Source organism: Carya illinoinensis, chromosome 5 (genome assembly GCF_018687715.1).
Source record: "Carya illinoinensis cultivar Pawnee chromosome 5, C.illinoinensisPawnee_v1, whole genome shotgun sequence".
NCBI classification, from domain to species: Eukaryota; Viridiplantae; Streptophyta; class Magnoliopsida; order Fagales; family Juglandaceae; genus Carya; species Carya illinoinensis.
This window is the reverse complement of record NC_056756.1, coordinates 45,322,332-45,336,145: the sequence shown is the minus strand read 5'-3', so window position 1 is coordinate 45,336,145 and position 13,814 is coordinate 45,322,332. Positions and strand designations below refer to the sequence as shown.

The 13,814-nt window shown below is 33.9% G+C and overlaps 1 protein-coding gene across 3 annotated transcripts; it reads right to left on the bottom strand.

Moving 5' to 3' along the window:
- Positions 1-6,673: 6,673 nt before the first annotated feature.
- On the bottom strand, positions 6,674-13,469 carry LOC122311977 (cysteine--tRNA ligase 2, cytoplasmic-like). 3 transcript variants are annotated; one of them, XM_043126779.1, is made up of 9 exons: positions 13,182-13,469; positions 10,799-10,862; positions 10,219-10,380; positions 9,077-9,247; positions 8,715-8,996; positions 8,493-8,618; positions 7,496-7,729; positions 7,251-7,364; positions 6,674-7,176 (listed from the first exon to the last, which is right to left on the bottom strand). In XM_043126779.1, the coding sequence occupies exons 1-9, from the start codon at positions 13,349-13,351 to the stop codon at positions 6,919-6,921; spliced, it is 1,581 nt and encodes a 526-aa protein (XP_042982713.1). In that variant the 5' UTR covers positions 13,352-13,469; the 3' UTR covers positions 6,674-6,918. The 3 variants fall into 3 exon arrangements, with proteins under 3 accessions (XP_042982713.1, XP_042982712.1, XP_042982715.1); XM_043126778.1 differs by having other exon boundaries at positions 7,251-7,367; positions 13,182-13,464; XM_043126781.1 differs by lacking the exon at positions 13,182-13,469 and adding an exon at positions 10,455-10,695 and having other exon boundaries at positions 7,251-7,367; positions 10,799-10,850.
- Positions 13,470-13,814: the final 345 nt, after the last annotated feature.

Genomic DNA, 13,814 nt, shown 5'->3' with positions numbered 1-13,814 from the left:
AGTATTAATTAATTCAAATTAATATATATTTATATATATATATAGTTGTTATTTCAGTTTTTCCTTAAGGCAATCATTTTTATACGTTTGGGTCGGAATGTTTGATTCAATCACCAGATTCCTTCTTCAAAAAAAAAAAAAATTCACCAGATTCCAGTCCTCATAGCTAGGGATCTTAACTTGGACTTACGGATTTTCGGGGATTATCACTACATTAGCTTATTTTACAGAATTAAATTTTTTATTTATTTTGAAAAAAAAAAATCCGGGTAGAGGCCGGAACCCGGATTTCCGGGTTGTAAAAACCCGGATCAATCCGGGTTCCAGCCCGGGTCATAACCCGGATATATCCGGGCCGGATTTCGGCCCGGATTTAGAATCCGGGTTCCGGGCCGGGTATACCCGGATACCTAGTCCGGTACCCGGTTGCTCAGCCCTATGAATAGTAGTGAGAAGTGTTGAGGAGAATTGAGGTACTCTTGGTACCCAAACACTAATCACTAATCACCATCTTTCCTTCTTCCTTCACAAAATTTGGTTTAACAACATTTAAACTATGCTTAGAAACATAATAATTTTTAAAAAAAATAAAGAAGTATATGCTTTTGTAGGATATACATTTTTTTATTCCATTTTCTTTTAACACGTAATTTTTCAAAATCAGAAATAGTAGTATGATGAGATTTTCTCTTATCAAGATTTTTAGCAAAACTATATTCTTTATGTAAAGTAATTAAATCAATTTCAAAAGTTTTATTAATCACAGTAAGTTGACTATGATGAATAAGAGCAACCATATCTGAAATTGTTGGAGATAAAGATGAAGCATCCTTATTCTTTATTAGCTTCTTCTTTTATGGCTATACCTTTGGATACGTTTGTATCATTAGTAGTGTAATAAGCAAAAGTAACCTGAGAGGATATAGAAATACCTTTTAGTTTTAAATCGGGTTTAACGGTTTTTATTGAATCTTCCAAAAAGTTTATGAGATTTTGGTCTCTTCTTTCTAGGTTATCAGCAATAGATCCAACAAACAAACTTCTGATTCCAACAAAAGAATTTCTTCTTTCGTTATTTACTAGAGGTTGATCAAAACTAATTTCAACAGTACCATTCAAATATTGTTGAATATAATCATGGTTAAGTTCATAAGAAATAACTTTAGCAGGACTAGGAGCTTCATGTTCCAAAGTCCATTTATCAGGAAGAGTGATATCCTTCTAATAAATCATTTTTGAAACTTGAATATTAGCATAAGGAGTAAAACGCTAAATTAACAAAGTTTTACTTTTTGAAGTTTTTAAATTAGTTTTAGGATTTAAATTAGTTTTTAATATCCGATAATAAATATGGTAAACTATGGCAAGAGGTTTGCTACCTTCTTCCATATCATACCCAAATATCAAAATATTTAAAATCTAAGCTTTAAGAATATTAAGATCATCTAAAGCAAGAGTTAAATAAAAAAAAACAATCAAAGTGGATAGGACCACTAAACTGAAAAGATTGAATCATATTAAGTATACTAATTTCAAATTTTTTGAATCTAGCATCACGCCAACAAAGAAGTATCAAAACATTGATGTCTTTCCTCCTAAGAGCTTTAACAACAATTTGAATAGAACCAATATACAGAAATTTATAACCTTTTACTAGAAAATCTTGAATCAATTTTTTGTTAAACATACAACATTTCTCATGGATTTTAGAAATAGCATTAGTTTGTTCAACAGTTTTAACATTGAACTCAATCTTAAAAGTAGACTAAACCCAACTGATTTTGTAAATAGATTTAGCATCAATATTTGGAATACTCCATTTATTAAAATCAATATTATCAATTTCTTTAACAGAAAAGTCTTTTTCATTAATGATATTAGGAGGTCTACTAGATCTAGAACTAATAGATGAATTAGATCTAAATATCCTATTCATTATGAAATCAATCAAAACCAAACTTAATACTCACTAATCTTGTCTTCACTCATATATCTGTTACATGTTGTAACACATACCATGGGGTCAACCATTTCTAAATGCTCTCTCTAGCAAAATGGGCCAGCTTATAGACACGTTTCTTGGGATTCTGTACAACCGGGATGGTGCCAACAGAAACAAGAATTGAATTAGATTAATAGAGCACGAAGCAAAGAATTGAGAGACAATACAGGAGACTGGATGAATAGATATAAAATTTGGATCTATGGGTAGAATTTCTACATTCAGTATCCATGATTAATCGCTCGCACAATGTATTGGTACTCTCTCTTATTTGTGATTAATACAACAGAAAACCAGCTAGCTAGCTAGCTTTTTAAGCGATCGATTGTCGATCCATGCACCGTCGATGATCACTAACATATCCCCGGTGATATATGATCACTAACGTACGATCGAGTAGTACTGCTAGCTTCATGTATTATATATATATATATATATTAATGATGTTGGATCTGCATGTTTAATATTAGGGGTCGATTCTTTTTTTGATGACTAAAGACATGCATGATGAACTAAATCTTGAAGTTTCAAGTAGTACTCTATTAATAGTACTGTTAGTGATGATCATATGCCTTAAATATTTAATTTCTTGTTTCAAAGCTAAGACATTTTATTATAATGACTGCATTGTTATAATCTACACTCACTTTGTTGGAGTACTCTTAAATTCTTAATGTCTAGCTAATTAGTTTGCTTCGTTTTTTGCCTGTAGGCGCAAAACTACAGGGATTTTGTGCCTAGCTATGTCATGACTCATGCAGCAGCTTCTGCTTGTAGATGCAGGATGGAGAAACCTAATAATTAAAGAGAAATGATTTGTATAAGCTAGTTTAGATAAGTCTTATACGAACACTTTCCAAAAAGTGGCCTATCCCATCTAAAAATAGTGTAAAAAAACTATTTTTTATTAGAACTTATAATTAGTAAGACCTATTTTTTTACAAAAAACTTATTGATCACTTCAATTCGTCTATTTGAGATTTGTACATTACTTATAATTAAATCCTAGCTACTAGTACTCCGATCCTTTTGAGGCACAACGCAAGATTGTACGTACTTGAAAACGCAAGATTGTACCCTTAATCTACATAATCCCTCAAACTGTCCGCAAGGAAAAGAATACATACGCAAGCTAATTAATGCTGTATGGCACCAGGCCAGAAATTAATTAAGGTCAACAGTCGTAGGAAAAATATCTAAAATAATAGATTATACGTATAATCTGATCATATGTTTCTGAATATAGATATAATATGTGTGTGTATATATATATATATATATATATATGTGGGAGGAAAAAGACATATTTAAGATCAATATATATAATTGGTGGGACTACTTGAAAATAACTAAAAGAAATTTGCATGCATTAATTAATGGTCCATGAGACTATCGCATGCTGAACAGACTTTGGAACATGAGATGCTGATGGAAATTACAACCAGTTGGACATAATGTTGAAACTGAAGCTTATGAATGAAGGAATTAACTAATTAATTATAATAAAAAACTAACGTTCGATCTATTCATGGGAGTACTTTATAATATATGGCTGATCATATATATATATATATATATATATATCAAAAAATATATATATAAATACTAATTAAATAATTATAATATATCACGTTTACCGTAGAGAGATATATATACTTTTCTGATGATCAGCTAGCTAGCTAGCTAGCTAGTACCAAAAAGTGAAAGCATTTTATCAATATCTCACATCATAGGCACTTCCATGTCTTTTTGTTGTAAGATACTCGACCTGCATGGACATCAACTACTAGCTAGGATGTTTCGCAATGTCACCGAGTGCATGCCTTTTCATATCATGACCCGGAAAGTACGCATACTACTGCGCGCATCATGAACGCTCTTACCGCGCGCCCTTTTTCTCATGTCCTTTTGCTTATTCAAGCTAGCCTTTGTTTTCCTGTTCTATTCTAAGTTTCACTATGCATATATATATGATCATATATTTATACACATCATGTTAGGATATTAATTAAATAATTACTGATTTCATCATTTTTCATCTAATTAATCTTTCAGGACAGCTAATTATGTACAATTCATTAATTACCATGGAATCATACAAATTATATAAAGTTTATATATGCCGTCTAGTAAGGTATGAATGATGTCATTAAGCTAGCGTATATATTAAGGCTGTGTTTGATTGTTGAACTCATCTCAACCCAATCATTAGTTATTTTATTCAATAGTACTTTGACACATGATCTTGGTTAAGAAATTTCTACGAACAACCTTTGCCTCCAAGACGTACATTAATACTAATATTTTCCCCCCTTTTTCTGAAAAAGTCCCCGTGTTCAGATTGAAAGCAAATTTGAAACCCACCAATTCTCTTGCAGATGATGCAAGAAAATCGTATCCAAAAAGGTAGAGAAATGAAAAAAGACTTTAGAAGTTTACCCCTGGACTGATCAATCAGAGTGAAATTGAATCCCTCAAAGGAGATTGTCAGCTTCTGGGTCCCATGCATGGACGACTCTCTCACTTAATTTCTCGATCTGGTCACATTGACATGTCCTTGTGATGATCAAAGCAAAGAATTTTTATTCACTTTAGAGATCAAATTCAAAAACTTCTGCGGGGATTATAGTCATGTGCATGTCACAGCTATTTCTTTGAAGTTTCCAGCTTCGAAATTAAAGTAATGTCATATCCTAGCTAGCTAGATGTCTGATCTATGCACATACACATACATATAAGTCTTTGATCCTGAGAAGATTGATCATTGAGCATAATCAGCTAATCCAGAAGCTGTCAAGCTACTGATCTAGAGGCTAGATGTTTAAAAGGCCAGAAAGTCATCTGAGCGTGCCTTGTCAACCAAAAGAATTAAAAACGAAAGTTTATTTCTTTATTAATCACAGCCCGAGGATGCATACAATATTCAGACTGACCAGATGGATCGTCTGTTGTCAAGGTTACTCCTTAATTTTTTCGTTCTCAGCATCAGGGAAACATCTCAGACAGCATAATTCATCCTCACCTTGTGTTTTTAGGTCCGTTAAGCCGAAGTACTACCGGTTCCAATTCACATTCGAATTCGAAAGTCCCAAGTGAGAAAGTAAATTCTACAATATCTATCGATGTTTGTGGACATGAATGGTTTAGTCATAATCTTTCAACCGTTAAAGATACGCCGAATTGAAATAACACCATGTTGCCGACAACCGGTGGATGTGTAGTACATGAACATGGAATAAATGCATGACACGAAGTCCTGCCGTAAGAAGTACTTTAGTCTGCCAAGTTTCCATCACTCAAGACTCTTCATAGCCCCACTGTATGACACATTGTTAAGGACAATAGGACAACTCCCCTACTCTTAATTTCTCCTTTTGAATAATGCAGAAGCCTTCACAGTAACATGTCTTTTATATTGTCCTTGTGGGCCTGCCTGCCTGCTTAGAGTTTTCCATCTAGACTAGGGTTCAACTTTAACAAAGAAGACAAGCAGAGCTCAATGTGTACCGAATCACCGATGGTCCCGAATGGCAAGGTACTTTGCGTGGTTCTCAACTAAAAATGATGACACGCCCAACTATAATTTTACAGAAACGAGAGAGATGAGAGGTACGATGTACCTCCAAAGTGAGAGAAAAAAGAAAGTGTTCTCAGTACTACTTTTCTCTGTGGATGGCAACTATTTCCGGGGGAATGATTCGTCTTGGTAATTTCAATCAATCACACATGCATCAAAGGTGTTTAGATCATCGTACTAGCTACGAATACATCGTAGATTGCAAAAATAAAACACTAGCTAGAAAGACAAAAAAGTTTCACAGCGTAAGAAAAAGAAATAGAACATCCTTCATCCTAAAAAACGACAGTATAAGTTCGCATTTGTAGCCCATGAAATCATGAACTATTATGTCAGGCAAGAGTCTCTCTGGCGTACAACGTTGCGTATTGAAAAGAAATTAGAATTTTGTTATTAGCAAGTCATTGTGTAAATACATCACTCATTTTGAGAGCATTATGGTAATAAAAAAGTCCGAATACTTTTGCATATTAACCGAGAAAGTTTCTATATTAATGGAATTCAAATAATAACCTCAATTAAAATGATAAGACCTTTTATTAGAATCAAATAATACCCTCAATATTGTAATTAAACTGATAATTATCAATCTAACCCCTTATTGCAACTAACATCTAACAAGTAACAAAAACAATTGTCAAATATTAAGCTGCTGCTGTCCATCACCAAAGCACCTAACACGCTATTTGGTTCCTTTGGGAAGAGCCCAAGCGTTCTACATTAATGGAGCATCCATGCCGATTATTGCATGCCCCATTAACCAACCCATCGGGACCATTGCCTATTTTTTGAGTAAACACCAGATCTAGTCCGGCCGAGAGTGCAGGGCACACTTGCAACTCATGAGGGCAAGGCCTTTTTATTTTACAGAAAGTTTTGGAGATCATGCAAATGCAAAAGTAGACATTGTTTACATTCGCCTAGACAGGCTGGGCAATAAAGCTATATGAGTAGTAAGATATACATATACACGTACACATGAATATGATGCAATTTCATCCCGAGAATATCAGAATCAAACTACACCTACTAGACTTTATAATGAAAATTGATCGGCTTTTAAACTTTTGCATGTATAAGCAGCCAAACAAAAGTCACCAACCAAAGTTATTGTATTATTTTACACAGACACTCAAAGGCGGTTTAGGTGTTATATGGCCATAATAAGGGCACATTGCTTTATATTTAAGACCCCCTGGCTCTTGGTCACACAGCCTCTGGGGGTCATAGGGGTCATAACTACTTGAGATGGCCAATTATTAATGTTACAACATTATTACATAATTACAGTAATACCAGTAAATAATTAAAACTGTTAAACGGATGCGACTTTTCTTGTTCAACCAGTGGTGCTGGCTGTTTGTTCAACTGGCAGGGCATTATGTTCCTGTTCAACTGGGACACATGGTCTCCAAATAGTTCCATCGCCCACATCCATCAGCGCAATGCCCTTCACAGTTAAATCAGCCCTGATCTGATCACTCTTGGAGAAATCCTTGTTTTTCCTTGCTAGAGTTCTTTCTTCAATCAGATGCAACACATCATTTTCCACCATCCCTGCTCTCTTCAAAGCCTTGTCCTTTAATTGCTCCAGAACCTGTCAAGTGGAAAGCAACTTCTATATCGTATACTTCAATGGATTTATTAAACAAAAATCAGAAATAAAATCACCTCCAAGTACGTGGAAGAGGGTAGTAACCCTAGAATATTAAGAACTTCTTTAACTTCTTTCTCTACTGCGATAAGAGACTCAATCATCGATAACTGTTGTTGCTTCTGTTGCTTCTTCTGGAAAATATCAAAACGGATCATCTCTCATTTCACGTACAAAGCAATGAACAAAGAGAAATAAAGGCCTAGCACATCATAATATCATATCCCTGTTGGAACTGGTTCCAAACAATGCAAACATGTACCTTGAGCATGTTCAAAGAAGTGTTTATGAACTTCAAGGCTTCTTGAAAAGCAACAGTCAATATCTGTGCAGTGTTCAAGTCATCTGACATTTTAGTCTGAAACTCACTGCGTAGGTTACTGATGCACTCTCGGGCAGCAGAAGTAATTCGCACTGTTTTGTCTTTCTGTTCTGGCACCTCCTTAAGTCTTCCTCCTTGGAATGGGGATAAAGCATCTTCACAGTCTTGCAAAGTCTAACAATCGCAAGATAACGGATCAGCTTTACTGAAGCTAAATAGGACCCATTCGCGTGAATCTGTTCTTACAGTTTATATGCCTTGTGTGTCGATAAAATCAAAACATAGTAAATAATATCAAAGCAGAAGAGATAATATTTCAGCACACTAACTTTGGAAAACAAGGAATCAGATAGAATCCGTACACCTACATTCTAAATAGATTAGTATTAGCTCTATACATGTCATTAACCAGAATCATTCTAGTTCTACCTTCCATTCGTTTAATTAACCTGGATCTTTTATAGGGTGTTTGTAAATCTCACACAACAAACCAAACTATATTGGCCGAGAAAGATCCAGGTTTGACGGCTTAACATCTAATCATCATCCCTGCCAATTTGGCCAAACAGCAAAATGTCCTTTAAAAATAAGACCAAAAAAAAAGAAAGAAGGGGGGGGGGGGGGGGGGGGGGGGGGGGGGGGGGGATAAAAGAGGGGCTAAATCATTAACTGAAGTATCTAGGCAGAATGGCTCTAGAACTTCATCATGCAGTGGAGAAAATTACTGTTGTTCTATCAACTTTAAGGGGTTGAATCGACTCAAAATCCAGTACAATTAAAAACTCAAGCTACAAATAACGCACATGCATTCACCTGCATACACACACATGAAAACCTGAATATAAGAAAAAATCAACTAAAGGTGATCCATCTGTGGAAATTACGGAATTAGCAGAGACCCAGATGAAAATTGTGGAAATTAGGACAAGCTTCAAACCTGATATATGTAATAAACAGCATCTGATGCACTATCCAGCTGTGAGACTGTATAATTGAGAGGAGATCTATAGTGTGCGCTTATCAGAAAATGCCTCAAAGCCAGCGGATGATACCGTTGAGTTATCTACAAGACAGTTTATTATTTAAATGCAGATACTCATACGAGACTGCAGACAGAAAATTTAGTAGAAGCATTACCAAGTGTTTAGCCCCACTTTACCTGACGAATTGTGAAAAAATTACCCAATGACTTGGACATTTTCTCATTGTTATTAGTGACATGCCCATTATGCATCCAGTAACTCACACCGCTCTCTTGGCAAGCAGCACAGGTCTGTGCAATCTCATTTTCATGATGTGGAAAGATCAAATCAATTCCACCACCATGAATATCAAATTGGAAAGAAAGGTAATGAGCACTCATTGCACTGCATTCTATGTGCCACCCCGGTCTTCCAGGACCCCATGGACTGTCCCAACTTAGCTCGCCAGGTTTTGCTGCCTGTAATTATTAAAGAATATCTGATATTGATTCATATCAAGAAGACTTAAAGATAATGTCAATTGCAAAGCTTTTTACACCTTCCACAATGCGAAGTCAGCTGGATTACGCTTTCTTGAGTCAACAGCAACTCGTTCACCAGCCCTGTGGTCTTCCAATTTCTGCCCAGATAACTGGCCATAATTTGGGGATTTATCAACAGAAAAGAATACATCTCCATCAATCAAGTACGCACAATCATTGTTGATAATCTGCAAAATACGCCCGTAATATATTATTAAAATAAATAAAGAAGAGATAAATCCGCATCATGAAGGAGCCACTAAACCAAAGCAAAGGCAATTTCCAATTTTCAAATTCACACCATTCCCATAACACTCCAACGAAGACAAATTAATTTAAACTAGGAAGTCATATTATGCTTTTGAGTGAGAAAGCAAGATTGAACTAGATCCATGTGCCATAACCACATTATTGGGCTCAAGAAGGGAAGGGGTGAAGAATGCAACAGAAATAAACTACAATTATATACTTCCTCCATCTTGGATATTCAAGGTCCCATATTTAGTCCTTAATCAATTAGTGTAACAGGCTTTTCTAGCAGGTCAAGCCCAGCTCAATTTGACTTCAAAATGTAATACATATCTTTTTCTTTTATTTTGTTGTTTTTATTCCACAAAGATTTGAAATTTTCATTGATATCGAGTAACAGGCTTTTCTACCCCAATGCACTATGCCCCAGCTCCGTACACCTACACACAGTTTATCCACTTTATTCAAATATTAACTTACCTCATTAATCCAAGTATATTGGAGTTGAGTAGCCAGTTTTATAGTAATAAAAACGGCAGATTAGTTGGCAAAAATTTATTTTAAAACTACAGTTATAATCATTTGATCATCTTTATTCAGGTGAATATACCAGTTTATGAATTTTTAGAAATTAGGAATTCACATATTACATTTGAAAAAAAAAAAAGACCCAGATGGTATTATGTAGATATAAAAATTCAAGCATATGGAGACAATTCATTTTGACAAACACTGGGCGTGTTGGATGCCAGAAAAAGTAAATTAAAAGCAACGCCATGCCACTTTGTGATGTATATTCAACAGAACAGCTCTATTTTCCAGAAATGTACTCTCTAGTTGTGTGTTTTGTCTGTTATCAGAATTTCCCTACATGTATCGGACAAATTGACCCTGGTGGCAGAGATATAACCTGACTTATCATATCCTTTATCTGTTCCATGTGATCGGAAACGCGAGGCTGATGGGTTGGAAGGAGGCACTGAAGATCAGCCATGTCGACAAGATATTCTTCGCAAAAACGATTACTTAAACTTAAGGGTTCCTCCCCAAGCTCATTTGCTCTACGAAATATCTGCAAAAATCAAGATGTTAGCAATTTCCAGATTAGAATTAAGAACCCAAGGAATAAATAATTAACTAAGGTACCATGGGTTTCAACATAAATATCTTTTCCCTTTCTATGGTACTTCATTCCAACCTAAATCTTCAAAAGCAGCCTCAAAAGCAATTTGGAGCAATGGTACCAATACAGGTCTTGGTATCAGACCAATAAAAAGTCCATTCCTAAGCTTCGTTAACAGACAGGAAACAATTGACTTTCTTTATCCTCGCTCAATGGTTGAAATTTTTTTATTTCATCTCACGTCTTCTATGGCTTCGAACATGTCTGCATGCAAGATATTAAATAATTCCTGTCTTTGAACATCTCTGATTACAACATTTTAAATCAAACACATTCCTCAAATCCCAAAATTTATTATCCGTCTCACCTTGTCATCAACATCAGTGAAATTCCGCACGTAAGTAACTTGATAGCCCAAGTGCTGCAAGTATCTGCAGAGTTAAATTCCAAGGTCAAACACGACTACCTTCCTCATCATTATCCTTCCGCACACCCAGCGGTGGAACCAGTAACTTTTAGGAAAGGAATCTAATTTTTATATTGCGTGACACATTTATTAAAATAAATAAAAATTATAAATTATAAAAATATAACTATATATACAATTATATCTCAATAATTTGTTGTATATACACATATAAAATTCTAAAAAGCACAATTTAACATATGTTTCAAATTTCTGACGATAATGTTTTATAGAATAATATTAATTTATTATTACTTTTGTAATGAAATATTTACAATTTATTTTCTTTATAGAAACTATCAAGCGATTTTTTAGAATGTCATCTTTCATTTTAGTATGTAAGCCAGTTTATCAAGTTTCTTGAAAAATCTAGATATTTTCGTGTCACATTAAGCATATAATACTATAATTGAGACTTCAAAAAAAATTTTTTACTCAATAAAGTCTAGAGGATAAAACCTCTCAACTATTTTTCATGTAAATCATCAACCTTAAATGATTTTTTCTTATATTTTCAGTTTGAATTTGATATTAAGAAGTCTAATATTATACAATAAAAAATTTTGAGATCCGTACTAATAATTTATTATTTTTCCTAAATTTAGTTTTAATTTAATTTTGATGAGGCCACATCCTTGAAAATAAATAATCTATAGAAATTATAAAAAATTTCAGAACTATATAAAGGAAAAAAACTTGGAGAAAGATATTTCTAAATATATTAAAATTTTAAAAAATTTTGGAGAATATATGGGAATTTTTAAAGAATGGAGAGGGGTGCCCAGTGTAAGTACTTCTCCCTCTGAGCATGACTATAAGGATGAACAATTGTAATGTATGGTAAACAACCTTTCTATTGATATTAATGTTCAGTAAAGTGTTTTACTTATTTTGTTGTTCTTGACTTTATGAAAGTTATAATCTATAATCTCTAAGATTTGCACAAGTTATATCAGTATAAATATATATATATAAATATATATATATATATATAATGTCTACATCATCTTACATTAAGCTAGCAAATAATAATGATTTCTCGTCTTTAAATTTAGATTTGAAATCGAGAATCTTAAGTCATAGATAAAAAAAAATATATAGACATATAAGATAGGTCCTGCAGTATTCATACACAACTTCAAATTAAAACTTGAAAAAATTCTTAATAAATTGCCCAATTAAATGGTACATAAACTTTTTATGAGAAGGAAATTTTCTTTTTCTCTCAAAAATTTTTTTATATTTTTTTAAATAAAAAAATTATCAATATGCGAATTGATACGTACACTTACTTGTAACTAATAAAACCCGCTAAAAAATAGGAATGAGTTATTCAGTTAGCAGAGGTGGACATGAGGGTGGACCAATAGGCCATCACCCCGGCGCTTCATTTTAAGTCTTCTGTAACATATGGTGCTTGGGCCTTTTGGACCCAACCCATATATTTTATTTGGACCCAAGGGCTAACCGGCTGCAAGTCCTAAGTTTTCTTGGTAAGGTCCTTCAATGGGTAAAGCCAGCGCAAACCAAGAGAAGAAAAAAAAAGAGTCACATGTAGAGCATGAAAGCAATTCAGCCTGATGGTTACATTACGTTTGGACAGTGAGTTGATTTTATATATTTTATAAATAATAATAAAATATTAAATAATAATAAATAGCAGTAAAAAATATTAAAAATTAAGTGAAAATTAATGATATAATAATAAATAGAAATAAAGTATTATCATAATACTTTAGTGCCCTAACTATAGCCCTGACTAAAGGTCACAAGCATGAGGACAAGTTCTCAATCAAGACGCTATTGTTGTTATACACAGCATGAAAATACTGTATCATTGATCAAAGTGTTTATTAAATGGGCTATAATAAAATTTGTTTAGAGACAAAAAAAAAAATTAAATTAAATGGGTGCTCAGAACCCATAAGTTTTATTATTGTACTTAAGCTGTAAAAGTAATATTTTATACAGTCACTTTTGTGTACTCTCTATTCACTCTATTAATATAATTAGTTGCATCAATTTTTTTAATACATAATTAATCATATTAATAGAATGCACAAAAAAATATATAAAAATAACTGCATATAAAATTTTTGTTAAAAAAATAATAATCTTTTGAAAAAATGTCACCATTTCTCAGCAACTTGCTTGAAAGTGTCCGATCAGTTACAAAATTAGCAACAACAGACGCGTCTCTGTGTCGACACTTGACATTCTAATTGTCGAACCATCAGTAACAGAAAAAGAAGAAATCAGATACTCGAAAATGAAGGAGAACAACCTGAAAAGGATGTCGAAACTGACGGCGGCGCGAGCGTGGCCGATGTGGCTGAGGTCGTAGGCGGTGACGCCACAGACGTACATGCCAACACGCCCCGGCTCGTGCGTCTTGAAGATCTCCTTCTGCTGAGTCATGGAGTTGTACACACGAAATTCCTCCCCATTCGCCATATCCCTCCTCACAAAACTCCCGCTCCTCCACTCTCTCACAGTCACGCTACTCTCCCTGCCCAGCGTTTGTTTGCAGCGCCAAGGATGCGATCATATAAATAAGTAACCAAATAGTAAAACCACAAAGCTAATAATTTTTTATTTAGGAATAGATTCGCCGTAACTTGGACGCGAATTGAAAGGATCGCCTGCTTCCCCTACTTTACTTGATATGCCTACCACTTTCACCTATGATCATTACTCTTCCAATTAAATTATTCTAATGAATATTAAGCATTGTTGATATTTTTTAATAGATTGTATTTGTTAATAATATTTTTTCTGACATTACTGTTCTTTCCTTAGATTTTATTTTAGAGGAAGGATTACACGAAATCATTTTCTTCCAGGAAAATTTATTCAGTATTTTTGGGCATCCAATATTTCTGAGTGAATAACCGGCTAACCCAAAAAATTAAAAAAA

Excerpts from the sequence above, each read along its gene's own strand:
- LOC122311977 (XM_043126778.1), bottom strand. The coding sequence starts at position 13,351 with ATGGCGAATGGGGAGGAATTTCGTGTGTACAACTCCATGACTCAGCAG. Across the intron at positions 10,863-13,181 it reads AGTTTCGACATCCTTTTCAG|ATACTTGCAGCACTTGGGCT; the intron begins GTTGTTCTCCTT and ends TTAACTCTGCAG. Across the intron at positions 9,248-10,218 it reads TAAAGGATATGATAAGTCAG|ATTATCAACAATGATTGTGC; the intron begins GTTATATCTCTG and ends CGTATTTTGCAG.